The 19,126-nt window shown below is 42.9% G+C and overlaps 1 protein-coding gene across 2 annotated transcripts in view; it reads left to right on the top strand.

The window, feature by feature from the left end:
* mRpL1 (mitochondrial ribosomal protein L1) overlaps positions 1-19,126 on the top strand; it is a 156,105-nt gene that overhangs the window by 47,248 nt on the left and 89,731 nt on the right. The window contains exon 1 of one of the 2 annotated variants that reach the window (XM_070087271.1): positions 13,780-13,899. The exons of the other annotated variant lie outside the window; for it this stretch is intronic. Coding sequence (XP_069943372.1) covers positions 13,875-13,899 — 25 coding nt within the window. The 5' untranslated portion in view covers positions 13,780-13,874. Of the gene's footprint in view, positions 1-13,779; positions 13,900-19,126 lie in introns of those variants that run through there. 2 annotated transcript variants of the gene reach the window in all.

Below are 19,126 nucleotides of genomic sequence, written 5' to 3'. Positions count from 1 at the left end.
TACTCGTATATGATGAATAATAATAATGGAATGTAGTTAGATATTCACTAAAAACCACGTAAGTGTTAACTGAAACAGAGTATCCATACACTGTGACTTTTCAAATTCTCTATCTTATAGTTCCTTGACTCTGTTCCATTAAGGCAGAGACTCTTATGTAAGGTTTACGGAAAGCCAACACGTAAACTAAACTTGCTATACCTCTGTTTCCTTCACGATAATAGTACCAAGGTTGGCGCAGTGGTAGGATTTTTCCTGAGTTCATATGATATCCAGAGCCTAGTTCCTGGAAGAGGACCTTACACAAGCTTTCAACTTACTGTACCTCTCACTTCATCGAATACTGCAGAAAGCAGGCAACATGTATTCTCAACAGGAACAACAGCAACACAACAAAAGCACCAACCAGGTAACCTATTTAAAATAGACACAACTCTTCAGTTCTTGTCGAAGATTTGGTGAGAAGTGAACAGATAAACAACATAATGTATCAACAAAATGGTCTTGGAATATGTAAAAATGTCTTCGTCCGCATTTTGTTGGTAACACGATGCTGTTCTCCTGTTTATTATTTCGAGTTCTATCATGGGTACATATTTTTAGCACTTAATACTTTTTTTTAACATTCCGGCCATCTCCCACCGAGGTAGGTTGACTCGACAAAGAGAACACTTTCACTGTTATTCATTCAATTACTGTCTTACCAGAAGGACGTGAACAAATGGTTTAGAAAACCGACAAGTTTATAAACGAGACACTTGTGCAACATTTGGGTATCGTTATTCTGGAAACGTTTCACCAGTTAGTGGCTTCTTCGGTCTTGTGCAGAGAAAGATGGAAGATGGGGAGGAGTTTGAGGTAAACAGTCCCTCAGCCTGATATTACGGTTCGGATGCTCCTCCAGACAGCAACCGAATCCCTTCTTCAATGTTACCTTTTTCACACTCCAACAGCACATCAAATCATAAAAAACACTTTCCTCCACTCACTCCTATCTAACACATTTACATGAACCTGCTGGGTGTCCAAGTTCCTAGCACTCAAAACTTCTTTTTCCCTTTCCCTCCTCCCTTTCCTAAGACAACTCCTATCCTGCCTTTCCTCCACTTCAGATTTATACGCCCTCTTAGTCATCCTGGTTTTTCTCCATACTCTCTTAATGTCCAAGCCACCTCAACAGCCTCTCCTCAGCCTTCTCAATAACACTTTTGGTAACTCCACACCGCTTCCTAATCTCCAAACTCCGAATTCTCTGCAAAATATTCCCACCACATATTACCTTTAAACATGTGTCTTCTACCTCCAGCCTCCTCCTTGCCGCAACATTCAAAACCCATGTTTCACACCTATACAACAATATTGGTACTGCTATACTCTTGTTGATTCTCCTTTTTGCATCCATGGATAAAATTCTTGGTCTCCAAAGATGCCTTTTATATATTCCTGGCTTTCATTTTAATACTGGTCATAATCTCTCTTTATTCTAAGCCTCTCATGAAAGTAAGTTTAATGTTCGCAATCTATACTTGTAGGGAATCTTCCTTATACGGAGAATTAACCTCGTCATTTTTCGGTGTGTGTGTGTGTGTGTGTGTTTATACAACGTATATATGTCATTTACGTAATATGGAGACCAGAACTGCGCCGCATAATCTAAATGAGACCTTACCTTCCATAGCTATGACATGTAGTAAAGATTTTTTTTTAAACAGGGTTTGGCAACGTTAGGTTAAGGATCCTTAGCTTTATTGACAAGCTATTTGCAAATTAAGGATTCCTAACTTTATTGACAAGCTAAGAGCTGTTACCTACATCAGTTCATTTCAAAGCATTTTCGGATCATATATTGCTTTTATTTCTTGTAGTGAAGTATGGCAGTCTATTAGCTTTATTGCTAAAACTCGTACACCTGACTACGGATATTTGCTAATCGGAAATACTATTTTTTGGGGGGATACCGTACTCACCTCACAGGTCCTCTGGCTATTTTTTTCCTCACAGGATACGAGTCTTGCGCTTGTCCACATTCAGCGGCATTTGTCACTTTTCCGCCCACAACATTAACTCATCCTGAAGTTTCCAGGCTTCCTCCTCAGGATTTATTTCGTCGGTTTATTTTTATGTTAGTGAACTTTCGTCACTGTTCACTCAGGAGGGGAGGGGGAAGCAGAGGGAGGGGTAAGGGAGAAGACGCAGACTCTAGCGGTGGCAGGAGAGGGAGAGGGGAGGGGTTATGAGAAGGAAGCAGACAGGAAGGGGTTAGGGGAGGGAATGGATAAGAGGGGGGCAGATAAACAGGATCAGGGAGGCTGGACTCGCTCACCTTGACCCTGCCTGAATGGTACTCAAGGCCACTCTTGTTATTAATGATTTCCTCTCTTATCTCCCCCTTCTCTTATTTTCCTCCTCTTCATTTCCTTTATTCTTTTCTTCCCTCTTTCTTTCTCTTTCCGTTTCCTACTTAACTTTTTTTTTCTCTTCCACCTCCTCTTCCCCCCTTTCTTCTTCCCTTCTTCCTTCCTCTACTTCCTTCCCTTTCTTCCTTCATTTCTGTTTCCTCTCCCTTCGTCTTCATCTTACCATCTTTTCGAGATTTTACATTTTTACCGTTTTATTTCTTCTATCTCCTAAAGTTTCCCTATTTTATTCTATTTTTTCCTTTTCTCATTTTGTTCTTATCTTCCACTTTCTTTTCTCCTCCGCTACTTTCTCTTCCTTCTTTTTCCTTATAGCATGTCTTTTACTTTCAATTAACAGTTCCTTTTCCATTTCCAGAGGATTTGCTCATGTCAATGTAGAAGACAAACTCGCATCATTTTAAAGGGTCTACCCGTGTTGTGGTTGACACAAAATTGTTTGAGGAAACGTTTCGCCCACCAGGGGCTTCTCAAATACGAAGAAGTGTAGCAGGAGTATATATAGCGAGTACATGGTCAAATGCTGCACATGAGGGCGGAGGCTACATGATGGCTGTGTCCGGTTTGGGTAGAATGAACCAGGAGAGGAGCATGTGAAATAAAAAAAACTGCCAGAATGTTGTGCACTGGTATTAGTCGCAATAAGATCAGATGCTATACAGAGCCTGTGGTACTGTTGGTCAGTTTCTCCGATAACTAATCTGGTGTTTTGAAGTTCGTGAGGTGGTTGTGGAAGCTCCAGTTCATAGCGCAGGTGTTTAAACTGTCTGACATGGTTTTCCGCAATGCGTTGTTTTAAAATCCTAGGATTCTTCCTTATGTATAGTTTATCGCAGCCTCCACATGGTAAGGAGTAAACTCCGGTGCTAGTTTCTTTGTGGTGTGTGTTCCTCTTGGTAACTAAATTCTTGATAGTGCTGGATGGGACATTTGTTACACTGACATTTGCTCTTGGCAAGAAGGTTGGAGAGGTTGTCTGAAATTTGGATGACTGGAATTACTAAGAATCTGTCTAGTGTCGGTCTTTGGTGGAGTGGCTGATTTTCTCTCTGCATTTTCCCTACGGTTGTTAATGAAGTGTGTTTAGTGTTGGGGTTCAGAAAAATTCTGGTGTATTTTGTTACATTCCTCTTAGAGGAAGGCAGTGCTAGGGATTTTCTATGTTTTCAAGTGGAATCCTATGAGAACACTCTTTGTCCTCTCGTTATGGTGTGATAAGAAGTGTAACAGATCATCTTTGTGGGCTTTTTGTCTTCCTGTTGACGATAACTCCTAAGTATATTTTGTATCCGGTTTAATTATGAGTTGTAGTATTTAGTTTATGCTTCCTGGTCATTTTAATTTCCTAGAATTAAAACCTAGAATGTCTCTACATTAGATTGCATCTGCCACTTTTCCAACCACAGCAATAACCTAATCAACAGAATACAATAAAAAATAATACAAACAAAAGAACATCAAATAAATCATGACTTTATTGAACTATGCTGGAAAGACATTATGGTTGACGTTATCCTGAACCAGCATTTCGAGAAGATGAGTTCGGTGGCACTAGAAGTATGCTCCAGACACGTACCCTTATTCAGAAGAAGACGGTGCAGGTTGGACAGGAAGAGAGAGGCCCTCAGTAGGTGCAGATGATGGGTCACATAAATTTTTAAAAGCTGAAGAACTGAAAGAACTGGTTAGAGAAGAGGAGAAAGTTAAGCTTAAATTGAATGCATCATACAGAATCCAGGAGAGACGGAGACAAAATGCCTTAAGTTAAATTGACATAAATAAAAAATACTTCTTATATGCAAAATCCAGGGTTACAATATATAGTATTAGACCCTTAATTAATGGAGATGGAACATACACTGATGACAAAGAAATCAATGAAATATAAGTCGGAATACGACTCAATATTCAGTGATCTTTTAATGAGTCTGAAGACCGATGACCAAAATAATTTTTTGATGAGAAATAAAACGCTACAGACATCTTCATAATTTTTTATATAGCCCTAACTCCACTTGACTTAAAAAATAAAAACATCGAGTGCATGACCATGGACTCTTCTCCAGGTTCAGGCATATGTTGAACTGCAGGCGGTGAGCACCAACAGCCTGGTTGATCAGGCCAACAACCAGGAGACCTGGTCTGTGACCGGGCTGGGGGAGCAATGTCATGCGGGAGTGACCACAGGTAACCTACAAGTATCCTACAGTATCTTGGTGTCCTCCTTAGAAATTATTTGGCAACCCATTTCCGTGCTATCGGCAGTTATAATTCTGTCGCTATTGATACCTTCATCAATAGCATTTATGTAGGGTCATAAATGATGCTGAGATTTCTAAAACTCTTGCCTCACGCGAAGGACCCGGATTCAGGTCTGTGCGGGTGGAGACGATTTGGCAAGTCTCTGCACTTGCTGTACCTATTCATCTAGCAGTATCTGTGGATTAGTTGACTGTTATGGGAGGCATACCGGGGAGGGAGTATATGTATGTGAGTGTATGTGTAAGACAAAGGCCTGGTTTTCCTGTTTTAAGACCTCTCCTGAACGAATGATCGTCCTTGCGTGTTTTCTTTCCTGGTGGGAAGTCAGCGTTATACATACACATATATACTGTGAGTTATTCTGTCATACATATAGCTAACTTTAGCCAATTAAACGTGTGTGAGTGGACGCGCGGGTGGGCGAGTGCTTGTGTCGGAAAGGACACTCCACCCACTCTTCCCCGCCCACCTGTGGTCAACAAGACCAGTTTTTGCAAGGTCAGGTAGCGACCGCCTCGTGACCCGTTGTGCCCGCCACCGTTATTGAGAACAACGCGGGCAAGGTCACCTCGTGAGGCACCCATAATACACTCCATTCTCGCTCCACCAGTGATAAACTTAAAGATTTGAACGTTTTATCTTTTCTCGGCCAACTCACTGCCAGACGTGTGTTGGGTGGTTGGTTTATCAGGTGTAAAGACTTTCGATTACACTAGGGTTAATTAAGGTTGCCTGTAACCTGTGTATCCACCAAAGATATTTTAATACTCAGTATAAGGATTAACAAACATTTCCGTTAGTAGTTAGATTTGAAGTTTGTTTCATTGTTCCTCCTGTGTAGTATTAGCAGCAGCGACTATGTGATGGCAGGGTTTATTGTTTTGCTGAGGATTCTTGCTAATACTTCACAGATGATGAAGCTGCCTTTATTGTGCTTGTGTTAGAAACAGCAATTAATGATGATTCAAGATATTTACGTCTGTGGAAATTAGGTTCTCTGATCACTAGTCGGGCATTGTTGAATTTCATGAGGTGATTGGTGGAATTCCAGTGTTGTACGCAGGCGCTGTTCAAGTTATCGTTCCTACATGCTTTGTGTTCGTTGAGGCAAACACTAGAATGTCACTAGCGTTGCCATTGCATCCAACACTTCCATAAGGGATCTAACCAGGACAAAATCGAACCACCACGAACCAGTCAATACCTTGTAGAGGCTGTGACAGAATATTTTTTTTTTTTTTTATTATCACACTGGCCGATTCCCACCAAGGCAGGGTGGCCCGAAAAAGAAAAACTTTCACCATCATTCACTCCATCACTGTCTTGCCAGAAGGGTGCTTTACACTACAGTTTTTAAACTGCAACATTAACACCCCTCCTTCAGAGTGCAGGCACTGTACTTCCCATCTCCAGGACTCAAGTCCGGCCTGCCGGTTTCCCTGAATCCCTTCATAAATGTTACTTTGCTCACACTCCAACAGCACGTCAAGTATTAAAAACCATTTGTCTCCATTCACTCCTATCAAACACGCTCACGCATGCCTGCTGGAAGTCCAAGCCCCTCGCACACAAAACCTCCTTTACCCCCTCCCTCCAACCCTTCCTAGGCCGACCCCTACCCCGCCTTCCTTCCACTACAGACTGATACACTCTTGAAGTCATTCTGTTTCGCTCCATTCTCTCTACATGTCCGAACCACCTCAACAACCCTTCCTCAGCCCTCTGGACAACAGTTTTGGTAATCCCGCACCTCCTCCTAACTTCCAAACTACGAATTCTCTGCATTATATTCACACCACACATTGCCCTCAGACATGACATCTCCACTGCCTCCAGCCTTCTCCTCGCTGCAACATTCATCACCCACGCTTCACACCCATATAAGAGCGTTGGTAAAACTATACTCTCATACATTCCCCTCTTTGCCTCCAAGGACAAAGTTCTTTGTCTCCACAGACTCCTAAGTGCACCACTCACTCTTTTTCCCTCATCAATTCTATGATTCACCTCATCTTTCATAGACCCATCCGCTGACACGTCCACTCCCAAATATCTGAATATGTTCACCTCCTCCATACTCTCTCCCTCCAATCTGATATTCAATCTTTCATCATCTAATCTTTTTGTTATCCTCATAACCTTACTCTTTCCTGTATTCACCTTTAATTTTCTTCTTTTGCACACCCTACCAAATTCATCCACCAATCTCTGCAGCTTCTCTTCAGAATCTCCCAAGAGCATAGTGTCATCAGCAAAGAGCAGCTGTGACAACTCCCACTTTGTGTGTGATTCTTTATCTTTTAACTCCACGCCTCTTGCCAAGACCCTTACATTTACTTCTCTTACAACCCCATCTATAAATATATTAAACAACCACGGTGACATCACACATCCTTGTCTAAGGCCTACTTTTACTGGGAAAAAATTTCCCTCTTTCCTACATACTCTAACTTGAGCCTCACTATCCTCGTAAAAACTCTTCACTGCTTTCAGTAACCTACCTCCTACACCATACACTTGCAACATCTGCCACATTGCCCCCCTATCCACCCTGTCATACGCCTTTTCCAAATCCATAAATGCCACAAAGACCTCTTTAGCCTTATCTAAATACTGTTCACTTATATGTTTCACTGTAAACACCTGGTCCACACACCCCCTACCTTTCCTAAAGCCTCCTTGTTCATTTGCTATCCTATTCTCCGTCTTACTCTTAATTCTTTCAATTATAACTCTACCATACACTTTACCAGGTACACTCAACAGACTTATCCCCCTATAATTTTTGCACTCTCTTTTATCCCCTTTGCCTTTATACAAAGGAACTATGCATGCTCTCTGCCAATCCCTAGGTACCTTACCCTCTTCCATACATTTATTAAATAATTGCACCAACCACTCCAAAACTATATCCCCACCTGCTTTTAACATTTCTATCTTTATCCCATCAATCCCGGCTGCCTTACCCCCTTTCATTTTACCTACTGCCTCACGAACTTCCCCCACACTCACAACTGGCTCTTCCTCACTCCTACAAGATGTTATTCCTCCTTGCCCTATACACGAAATCACAGCTTCCCTATCTTCATCAACATTTAACAATTCCTCAAAATATTCCCTCCATCTTCCCAATACCTCTAACTCTCCATTTAATAACTCTCCTCTCCTATTTTTAACTGACAAATCCATTTGTTCTCTAGGCTTTCTTAACTTGTTAATCTCACTCCAAAACTTTTTCTTATTTTCAACAAAATTTGTTGATAACATCTCACCCACTCTCTCATTTGCTCTCTTTTTACATTGCTTCACCACTCTCTTAACCTCTCTCTCTTTCTCCATATACTCTTCCCTCCTTGCATCACTTCTACTTTGTAAAAACTTCTCATATGCTAACTTTTTCTCCCTTACTACTCTCTTTACATCATCATTCCACCAATCGCTCCTCTTCCCTCCTGCACCCACTTTCCTGTAACCACAAACTTCTGCTGAACACTCTAACACTACATTTTTAAACCTACCCCATACCTCTTCGACCCCATTGCCTATGCTCTCATTAGCCCATCTATCCTCCAATAGCTGTTTATATCTTACCGTAACTGCCTCCTCTTTTAGTTTATAAACCTTCACCTCTCTCTTCCCTGATGCTTCTATTCTCCTTGTATCCCATCTACCTTTTACTCTCAGTGTAGCTACAACTAGAAAGTGATCTGATATATCTGTGGCCCCTCTATAAACATGTACATCCTGAAGTCTACTCAACAGTCTTTTATCTACCAATACATAATCCAACAAACTACTGTCATTTCGCCCTACATCATATCGTGTATACTTATTTATCCTCTTTTTCTTAAAATATGTATTACCTATAACTAAACCCCTTTCTATACAAAGTTCAATCAAAGGGCTCCCATTATCATTTACACCTGGCACCCCAAACTTACCTACCACACCCTCTCTAAAAGTTTCTCCTACTTTAGCATTCAGGTCCCCTACCACAATTACTCTCTCACTTGGTTCAAAGGCTCCTATACATTCACTTAACATCTCCCAAAATCTCTCTCTCTCCTCTGCATTCCTCTCTTCTCCAGGTGCATACACGCTTATTATGACCCACTTCTCGCATCCAACCTTTACTTTAATCCACATAATTCTTGAATTTACACATTCATATTCTCTTTTCTCCTTCCATAACTGATCATTTAACATTACTGCTACACCTTCCTTTGCTCTAACTCTCTCAGATACTCCAGATTTAATCCCATTTATTTCCCCCCACTGTAGGTGAAATAGCAAGGAGCCTCGAAACACATCTCAACGAACACGTTAATGCATGTAGGAATGATAACTTGAACAATGCCTGTGTACAACACTGGAATTTCACCAATCACCTCATGAAATTCAACGATGCCTGGCTAGTGATCAGAGAACCTAATTTCCGCAAATGTAAATGCCTTGAATCATCGTTAATCGCTGATGCCTTTATATACCCTATATATGCCTATATATACTGTTACAATCTAGGAACAAAAAGGCCTGTTATCCTGGGTGGAAAGGGAACAAAATAAACACAGCCAAAAACTTTGACTTATATTATCCTTCACCAAGTATAAATAGCAGTGTGTACACTATATACACTATGTATGCCACGGTAATCAAGCAGAATTAATGCTACTAGAGAACAGACCATGCTTCAACCAGCTCTCAAATGGAAATGACAAGGGTGAAAATGTGAGTGGTAATCACATCACTTCCACAATTGCCAGATCCACCTTCTCATTGGCTGAACCTAGATACTGATCTGACGATGGGGCACCAACGTCCAACCCTTAGCACCCAGTTTGCTGGATGGGGAGACAGCATTTTAATGAGGGTGTGTACATGTGCCAAATAAAGGTTACATACTCTTTGCATGCCACATATACCCTCTGTGTTAATCTATTGTTTGTAATGGTTTGATAAAACACCTGGAGAGCGAAACATTGCCAAAATAAAGAAAATATAAAAGGGGCTAAAATCAGTAGGGTAAAACAAATAAAGTGGTAATCAAATAAATGAGCTAGGAAATATAATAGTAAAATAATGAAAGTATTACACTTTAGCACCTGAAAATTGCTCCTTAATTATTTTAACAAATGTGAATATATGAACTAATGTAGTTATTTAAAGCTAAAATAAAGGAGAAAATATGAAAGGGACTAAAATAAGTAGTGGCGAACAAAGCTAAATGGACAGATAGTCACTATGATATAATATTAATTTCGGAGTAAGATCTGGCTTGTAATATGAAGTTTGAGCAGTTAATAGCCTATATATACCCTGTGTCCATGTATTGTTTATAATGGCTTGATAAAGCTTCTGGGAGAGCTCGGCCGGCATTGGTGGAGTGTAGACGTGTCTTCTGAAGGTTCCTCAGTTGTTTATTGGTGGTGTAGGCCTTGTTTAGGCTCTGCTTCACTTTCTTTCTTTTCTTGTGTGCTTGAGTTGTCATTGTCTCCTCCATCAGGCGGTGTTGTGTAGCCCATTTATGGGGGGTTCGACTGAGATGTCGTTCGCCCCCATAGGGAGGGACCCCCCTCCTGTTTCTACTCAGTTGACAACTGTTTCACTACCGTCAGACCAAGATATGGCTAGTGTGCCCCCTACTGGGATAAACAAATGGGCCCTTGAGGTTGACGACAGTGCCAGGCCCCTGTCTAGCCCAAAATGCCAACCCACCACTTGTCCAGATTATGCTCCCTCTCCTCACATTACTCCAGACGTGATGGTGGTTCTTGTGCGCCCTAAGGATGGTGGTACGCCCTTCACCAATCCACGGGACATCAACGCCATCAGTGGATCTCCTTTCGGCAAGGCTTGCATAGATGGGGACATCCAACAACTCAGTAGGGGTGCAGCCCTAAGGTTCCAGCTCCATATAAATCTTTTCTGGCTACAAATTTGCCACTAAATGCCATTCATGTCCGGGGTAGGTGGAATGTTGTCTGCTGGGAGGTCTGCTCCTCAATCCTCGCTGGTGGCTGTTGTTATGGCAGAATTGGACCGATTTCTACATCCCTCTCAGATGAGGAGATCCACTCTGAATTGGTTCACAGTGGGGGTGACGACTTAGGTTTGCGGGAGGTTTGGAGCCTCTCGAATTGTCCTACCCCATCTCATATGGTTCGTGTATGTTTCTCGGGTGCTCTCCTGAAATTTGTGACTTTTGGCAGTCTAAGATTTCCTGTTCTTCCTTATACTTTTCCTTTAATCCGGTGTCGGAAATGTTTCCTTTTCGGGCATGGAGAGTTGTCTTGCTGTGGTAAGGTAAGATGTGCAAACTGCAGCAGGTTTCACCCAGTAGTTAAAGACGGCATTACCTGTACCCGCCCGGCTTTGTGCTACTTCTGTAAAGGGAACCACAAGGTTACCTCCCGGTCTTGCCCGGCATATCGCCAGGCTTTTGATTTGGCAAACTCAGCCAGGGCCCAGTCTTGTTCGCTCGAATGTAACTCGTGCTTGTGGTCTGTAAAGCCAGTCACAGTCTGTCAGCCCCTGCCTCCTTCGCCTCCAGTGCCCCCCACTAAGGGAGTCTCCCCAACACCAACACGGCCAGGGCACCTGTACTCCGCAGCTGTGAGGGCTAATATCCCTGTTACAAATTGGTTTGGGGCTCTTGCAGACCTCTTTCCCTTCAGAGGATTCCCCACCCCAGGGGCAACATCAACTCAGGGTGTCCTCGGACCTGGCTTCCGTTGCAGAAGTTATTGCAAATGCTCCCCCTCGTCCACAACACACGTCCTCCCGTCGAGGTGGTACAGTTCCCAAATCGACTCATTCAGTTCAGATGGACATCATACCCGACCCGGTGCCTCCCGTCTCGCAGCAGACTCCCCCCCCAATTCTCCTCAACCCCAGCCTCGGCCTGTCTCCACTCCAGGACCCTTCATGCCTGAAGGTCCCGCTTTTTCACTCTTGCCTGCCTGGGCTTTATTCCTTCATCCTATCCTCCTCCTGGTGGAGGAGGTGCTACATTCTTACCTCCAGGGCACCTCTTTTGTGACTGCATGTCTCTCGGTTCTCGCTCGCCTTATTGGGCTGCTTAGTTCACACACGTGAATCTTTCTCACCCCTCTGTTTTTCTTTGGAATGCACGTTCTGTACTGGGGAAGCTTCCCGACCTTCAGAGGTATCTGGCTGAGGTACAGCCACTGGTGGTGGGTCTCTCTGAGACATGGTTACGCCCTCGACGTTCTCTTCAGATGCCTGGTTTCACTGTTTACTGTAGGGATTGCCTTGCAGGGAGCGGAGTTGGCCTAGCTCTTCTTGTATGCAACCAGCTCCAGAGTACGACCCTCTCTCTCCAAGCCTATGAGAGTGGAGTGTTGGAAACTCTGGCTGTGAGAGTTGCCTTGGGCACTCAGTGGTGCAACATACTCCTGATCTATAATCCAGGCAGGTCGGTTACACAAAGTGAATTTACCTATTACTTTGGACAACTCGGTGGTTCTACACTTGTGATAAGAGACTTTAACGCAAGGCACCAGTTCTGGGAGCCATCCATTTCTTTGGGATCGGTGAATCCCACAGGTAGGGCCCTGTTCCAAGCCCTCCTTGCATCTCACCTTTTGTTGCTCACACCACCAGGTTTGGAGACTAGAGTGGATCCTTATACCGGGCGAGTTTCTACCCTGGACCTCGTTCTTGGGTGTGGATATTTTACTACAGCTACTGTTACTATAGGCCCCTTCATGGGGAGTGACCATCTTCCAGTCCTTACTTCTTCAAATGAAGCCTTAGCAGTGCCAGTGACGGCAGTTCGTTCATGGTAGAAAATCACCCAGGCTGGTTGGACAAGCTATAATCGGGCCCTTGCTGAATACAGCCTGCCTCAGAACTCCTTGCTGGACGAGGCTGTCGCGTCTCTTCAATGGGCCATGCTTGAGGCAGGCTCGCGTTCATTCTGTCTCTCCAGGAGCTTCTCCCATTCACTCCCCCAGGTTCCATGGTGGAATGATGAGTGCCTCCGAGCAGTGAAGGCGTGTCAGACAGTGTGGGCACGGTGGCGGCGCCAACCCTCTCGAACTCAGCAGTTGGCTTACCGAAGGGCAGATGCTCTTTGTCGGCAAACACTCCTCCAGGCAAAACGTGCATCATGGGCTTTATTCTGTTCTTCTCTTTCTTTTCGCACCTCTGCCAGTCAGGCATGGGGTTTTTTCCACTCCATGTTGGGGTCACGTTCTGTAAGTACTTTTTCCCTGCTAGGGGAAGGAGTGACTCCACTCTTACCCCAGGACAAGGCTGAGACATTAGCAAATTTCTTCAGTCCTATGTTTTCTCCTTCTCCTCCTCTACCCTCTAAGGTGATCAAATGGGGCCCTTTGTCACCTGCCGTACCCGAGGTTCACTGCCAGGTGCTGGCATCTAGCTTTAGCTCCCATGAACTGCAGCGGGCACTTTCCCAACTTTCTTCCCACTCTTCTCCAGGGGAGGACAACTTACCCTATTCATTTATACTACATCTACCTCCCTCCTGTACAGAAGCTATGCTGGAGGTTTTCAATACCAGCTGGTATACAGGTGTCTTCCCTGATATGTGGAAGTACTCTCTTCTGATTCCGATTCTAAAGCCGGGCAAGGATGATACCCAACCGAGCTCTTACTGGCCCATTGCTCTACTGCCCTGCTTGGGTAAGGTGCTGGAATGACTGATGGCTACTCGTCTCTCTTGGTGGACTGAGGAACATGGCCTCCTGCCTGATAATCAGAGTGGCTTCCGAGAAGGTCGATCCACCCTCGACCCTTTGCTTCAATTTACACAGCTTGTGCACACTTCATTTGAATGCTGGGAGTTCCTTTTGGCTGCATTTTTGGACCTATGCAGAGCATTTGACTCTGCATCACACACAGCAATTGTTTTCAAGCTGGCCCGCATGGGGCTGACAGGAGCTCCCCTCTGCTGGATGCGCAACTTTTTGCAAGGGAGGACCTTTCGTGTAACAGTGGGTGGCACTTTGTCCTTACCCTATCCTGTATACCGGGGAGTGCCCAGGGATCTGTTTTTAGCCCACTCCTTTTCTCTGTCTTATTGTCGGATCTCCCTTCCATCCAGGGAGTGCATACCCTGGTATATGCGGATGATGTGGCCCTTATGTGCAGTGCCCCAGCTTTACTGACAGCACAGGAAACACTTCAGGGTGCCCTGCAACGCATAACATCATGGGCCACCACCTGGGGTTTGGAGGTTAGTGACACTAAGTCCAAGCTCTTATGCTTTACTAGACGCCGACTCCCCACTCTTCCATCAGTCTCATTTATTTATTTATTTATTTATTTATAATTTGAAACATACATACAGAGGTACAAAAAATACAGGTAAGAGCAGCATGCCAAAGCCACTTGTATGCATAGCATTACGGGCTGGCTTAAAATTAACTTAAGATTAACTAAGCAATGATGTAATCAGTGATAAAACATTATTGTAAACAAATAACAATAAAGCACAAATGAGTATTACAAAGACAGGTCATATGGTTGCATGCATTGTTGTACATTCAGTAGAATGGAGTATTCTGTTAGGTAGTGTATTTAAAAAATAACAAAGTTGGATTGGGTCTTAGGTTTAACATTTATGTGATATAATTGTGAGAAACATTTAAGATATACAATTTATAAGGTTCAGTTATTCAGTATTTATTTGGTTTTGGGTGAGTAAGTGATCTTTGAGAAGAGACTTGAATTTATAAACAGGTAATGTTTCTTTTATATTTACAGGAAATGAGTTCCAGATTTTAGGGCCTTTTATGTGCATTGAGTTTTTGCATAGCGTGAGATGGACACGAGAAACATCAAAGAGTGATCTGTGTCTTGTGTTGTGGTCATGTGTTATGTTGAGGTTGGCAAGGAGATGTTTGAGGGGAGGGTTAATATCAGAGTTAAGTGTTCTATGTATGGGAAAAGGAAAAGTCGGTCGATGGATCTATAATTTCCCCACTAACAGAACACAAGAGAGTAGTCGTCAACAGAGTAAAGTCCGAGGCAGCTAAGGTGAAAAGCTCTGTTCCACAAGGCACAGTACTCGCTCCCATCTTGTTCCTCATACTCGTATCCGACATAGACAAGGATGTCAGCCACAGCACCGTGTCTTCCTTTGCAGATGACACCCGAATCTGCATGACAGTGTCTTCCATTGCAGACACTGCAAGGCTCCAGGCGGACATCAACCAAATCTTTCAGTGGGCTGCAGAAAACAATATGAAGTTCAACGATGAGAAATTTCAATTACTCAGATATGGTAAACACGAGGAAATTAAATCTTCATCAGAGTACAAAACAAATTCTGGCCACAAAATAGAGCGAAACACCAACGTCAAAGACCTGGGAGTGATCATGTCGGAGGATCTCACCTTCAAGGACCATAACATTGTATCAATCGCATCTGCTAGAAAAATGACAGGATGGATAATGAGAACCTTCAAAACTAGGGAGGCCAAGCCCATGATGACACTCTTCAGGTCACTTGTTCTATCTAGGCTGGAATATTGCTGCACACTAACAGCACCTTTCAAGGCAGGTGAAATTGCTGACCTAGAAAATGTACAGAGAACCTTCACGGCGTGCATAACGGAGATAAAACACCTCAATTACTGGGAGTGCTTGAGGTTCCTAAACCTGTATTCCCTGGAATGCAGGCGGGAGAGATACATGATTATATACACCTGGAAAATCCTAGAGGGACTAGTACCGAACTTGCACACGAAAATCACTCACTACGAAAGCAAAAGACTTGGCAGACGATGCAACATCCCCCCAATGAAAAGAAGGGGTGTCACTAGCACGTTAAGAGACAATACAATAAGTGTCAGGGGCCCGAGACTGTTCAACTGCCTCCCAGCATACATAAGGGGGATTACCAACAGACCCCTGGCAGTCTTCAAGCTGGCACTGGACAAGCACCTAAAGTCGGTTCCTGATCAGCCGGGCTGTGGCTCGTACGTTGGTTTGCGTGCAGCCAGCAGCAACAGCCTGGTTGATCAGGCTCTGATCCACCAGGAGGCCTGGTCACAGACCGGGCCGCGGGGGCGTTGACCCCCGGAACTCTCTCCAGGTAAACTCCAGGTAATCTTCGATAGTATGCCTACGGTCTTGGAAATTTTCTTAGAAATTTGTTGTATATGTGTATGAAATTTGAGTCTATTATCAAGGTGGATTCCTAAGAATTTTCCCTCTGTTAGCTTTGTGATAGGTGATCCGTTTATCATTATGTTAAGAGGGACATCTATAGCTCTGTTACCAAACTGAATGAAGTAGGTTTTGTCAATGTTTAGTGTAAGTTTGTTAGTCCTCATCCAGGTTGATATTTTCTGTAATTCGGTGTTTACAGTATTGGCTAGCGTGACTGGGCTCGGGTGAGAGAAGACGTATGTAGTGTCATCTACAAATAGTGTGGGTTTGAGTAATTGCGAATCATTTGGTAGGTCATTTATGTATAGGAGAAAGAGAAGAGGGCCAAGGACGCTTCCCTGTGGGACACCAACTGTAATTGGTTGTGTGGAAGAGTTTGCCCCGTTTGTGTACACATATTGGCTTCTGTTGCTGAGGTATGACTTGAGGTAGTTGAGGGAGTGCCCTCTTATACCAAAGTGTGACAATTTTATGTGGAGCAAGTCATGGTTAACTGTATCAAAAGCTTTTCGTAAGTCAATGAAGATCCCCAGTGGGACTTCTTTTTGCTCTATTGCTGTATAAATATGTTCTAGTGTATAATAGCATCATTTGTATTTTTATTAGGCCTGAAACCAAATTGGCAGGAGTTGAGTATGTTTTGGGAGATGAGATAGGAGTAGATTCGTTTATGAATTAATTTTTCGAAGATTTTTGAGAGGGTGTAAGTTGGATATTGGCCTATAGTTATTCAACTCGGTTTGGTCTCCTCCTTTATGGATCGGGGTGACCCTTGCTATTTTGAGAACTGTAGGGAAGGTAGAGGATTCAATGGATTTGTTAAAGAGTGTTGCAATGATTGGTGATAGTACTTGTGGCACTTTTTTGTATATAAAGGGTGGTAAGGTATTTAAATCTCCTGCCTTGTTTTTTAGTGTGTTGATAATAAGGGAGACTTCATGTGGGTTAGTCGGAGCTAGGAACAGTGTGTTCGGGTAGTTGCCAGTGAGGTAGTCATTTGGTGGGGTATCTATGCCTGGGATTTTATTGGCAAGGTTTTTTCCTATAGTGGAGAAGAAATCATTGAGTCTGTTTGCTGTTTCTGTTGGTGGGAGTTGGGGTTCATCTGGTTTTGTTAATTTTATTTCGCTATTTCGTGTTATCTTTTTTGTTCCTAGAATTTCTGATAGGGTTGTCCAGGTCTTTTTTATGTCACCTCGTAAGTTGGATAATCTGTTCTCATAATACAATTTTTTTTGCCCTTCTTATCAGGCTGGTTAGGATTGACGAGTAACGTTTTGTTAGGTCTCTGGTTATGTGACCCATTCTGTACTGTTTTTCATAGAGGTGTTTTGTATTTATGGATTTGAGAATGCTGGGTGTTAGCCAGGGACTGTTCAGTCTCTTGGCTGTCATCTGTTCAGTTTTTTAGGGCAGTGTTTGTTATAGAGGTATTGGGTCTTTTTTAGAAAATTATTGATACATTCCTCAATGTCTGTATAGATTTCTAGCTCAGTGTGCCAGTCAATGTTTGTTACTGCTGTTGTGAAGTTATTAATGGCTGCCTCATTGTGAAGTCTGAAGGTGACTTTAGTAGTGTCTTGGGGTATTTTACCAAGAGTTGTTATGAGGAAAGTAGGGTAGTGGTCTGTGGTATTATCTTTAATTATGCCTTGAGCTTATAGATATATTTGGCTTTTTCTGCTATGATTCTCTCACTGTACACACTGTGCACACGCAACGAATAGGCGGGGCCAGAAGCTGTGACCCGACCCCTGCAACCACAAATAGGTGAGTACATGTAAAGTGTGTGTTCTCCCTTACTATTCTCTGTGTATTATTAAATTATTGAGTCTAGGGCTTCCATCTAACTACTTAACATTAAATATGGGGAATACATTTTTGCTAATTTTACTGTAAAAAACCTTAAGACGCCTATAACAATCGGTGCCATTTACCGGATACCTCACACAAACATCCAAATTTCAGTGAGAAATTAAAGTCACTAATAACAAACAGACAAATGAATAAGCACCACCTTCTCTTCGCTGGAGACTTAAACATCAACCTTGGCTTGCTAGATGATCAGCCTGTAACTGATTTCATCAACAATATGAACAGCACACTTCTCATACCAACAATAACTAAACCAACCAGGCTCACTGAGACAAGTGCAACCATAATAGACCACATATGGACCAATATACTAGCCCCCCTTAAATCAGGGATAATCACAGATAGCACTACAGACCACTACCCTACCTTCCTCCTGACAAACATTAGTAAACCACCACTTGAATACAACAAAGTCTCATTTAGACTCCATGACGAGGCCTCAGTAAGGAAGTTCACAGCTGACCTAGACTGTTGATTGGCCTACAGAATTCTCCAAGGCCAATGGTATTGATGACTGGACAGACATTTTTCTTAACAAATTACTTAGACTATACAACAAACATTGTCCTATAAAAACAATACAGATCACAAACAAACAGCTTGGTTGCCCATGGCTAACCAGCACCATTCTGAAATCCAGTGACAAGAAACACCAATATGAAAAGCAATATAGACAGGGCTTAATACACAAAGATATTCTTAAACACTATTCATCAGCTCTCACCAAAGTAATAAAGAAAGCCAAACAACTATACTACTCCAGCAGATTCACAGACACTAGAGGAGATATAAAAAAGACCTGGAAAACACACTATCAGATTCTAGGGACCCACAAACTGAGAAAAACCAAGAATATTGTCCTAACTAAACCTAATGAAACACCACTACATCCCACTGACACAGCTAACAAGATAAACGACTTCTTCTCAACCATAGGATCTAATCTCGCCAGTAAAATCCCACATACCAATGCCCATGCCGGGGACTACATAGATGGGAATTTCCCTAATTCCTTCTTTCTTGCACCAACTGAGCCCACGGAAGTCACTGAGATTATAAAGTCACTTAAAAATAACTCGGGGAATCTGTCTCATGTCCCACCATTACTGTACAAGCGAGCGGCCCATGTCCTTTCGCATGCTATTTCATTACTTTTTAACAAGTCACTAGAGACTAGCACCTTCCCGAAACTACTCAAGATGGCAAGGGTTACACCACTACATAAAGGTGGTGACCCTACAGACTTAAACAACTATAGGCCAATATCTAACTTGCCATTGCTATCCAAAATCTTTGAGAAACTCGTGCACAGGAGACTGTATTCATTTATAACGGCTCAAAACATACTCAACCCCTGCCAATTTGGATTCAGGAAAAATAAAAGCACTAATGATGCAATCATAAAAATGCTA

Source organism: Cherax quadricarinatus, chromosome 21, assembly GCF_038502225.1.
Source record: "Cherax quadricarinatus isolate ZL_2023a chromosome 21, ASM3850222v1, whole genome shotgun sequence".
NCBI lineage: Eukaryota > Metazoa > Arthropoda > Malacostraca > Decapoda > Parastacidae > Cherax > Cherax quadricarinatus.
Note: the sequence above shows the minus strand (reverse complement) of the source record. Positions and strands in the feature narration are given on the sequence as shown.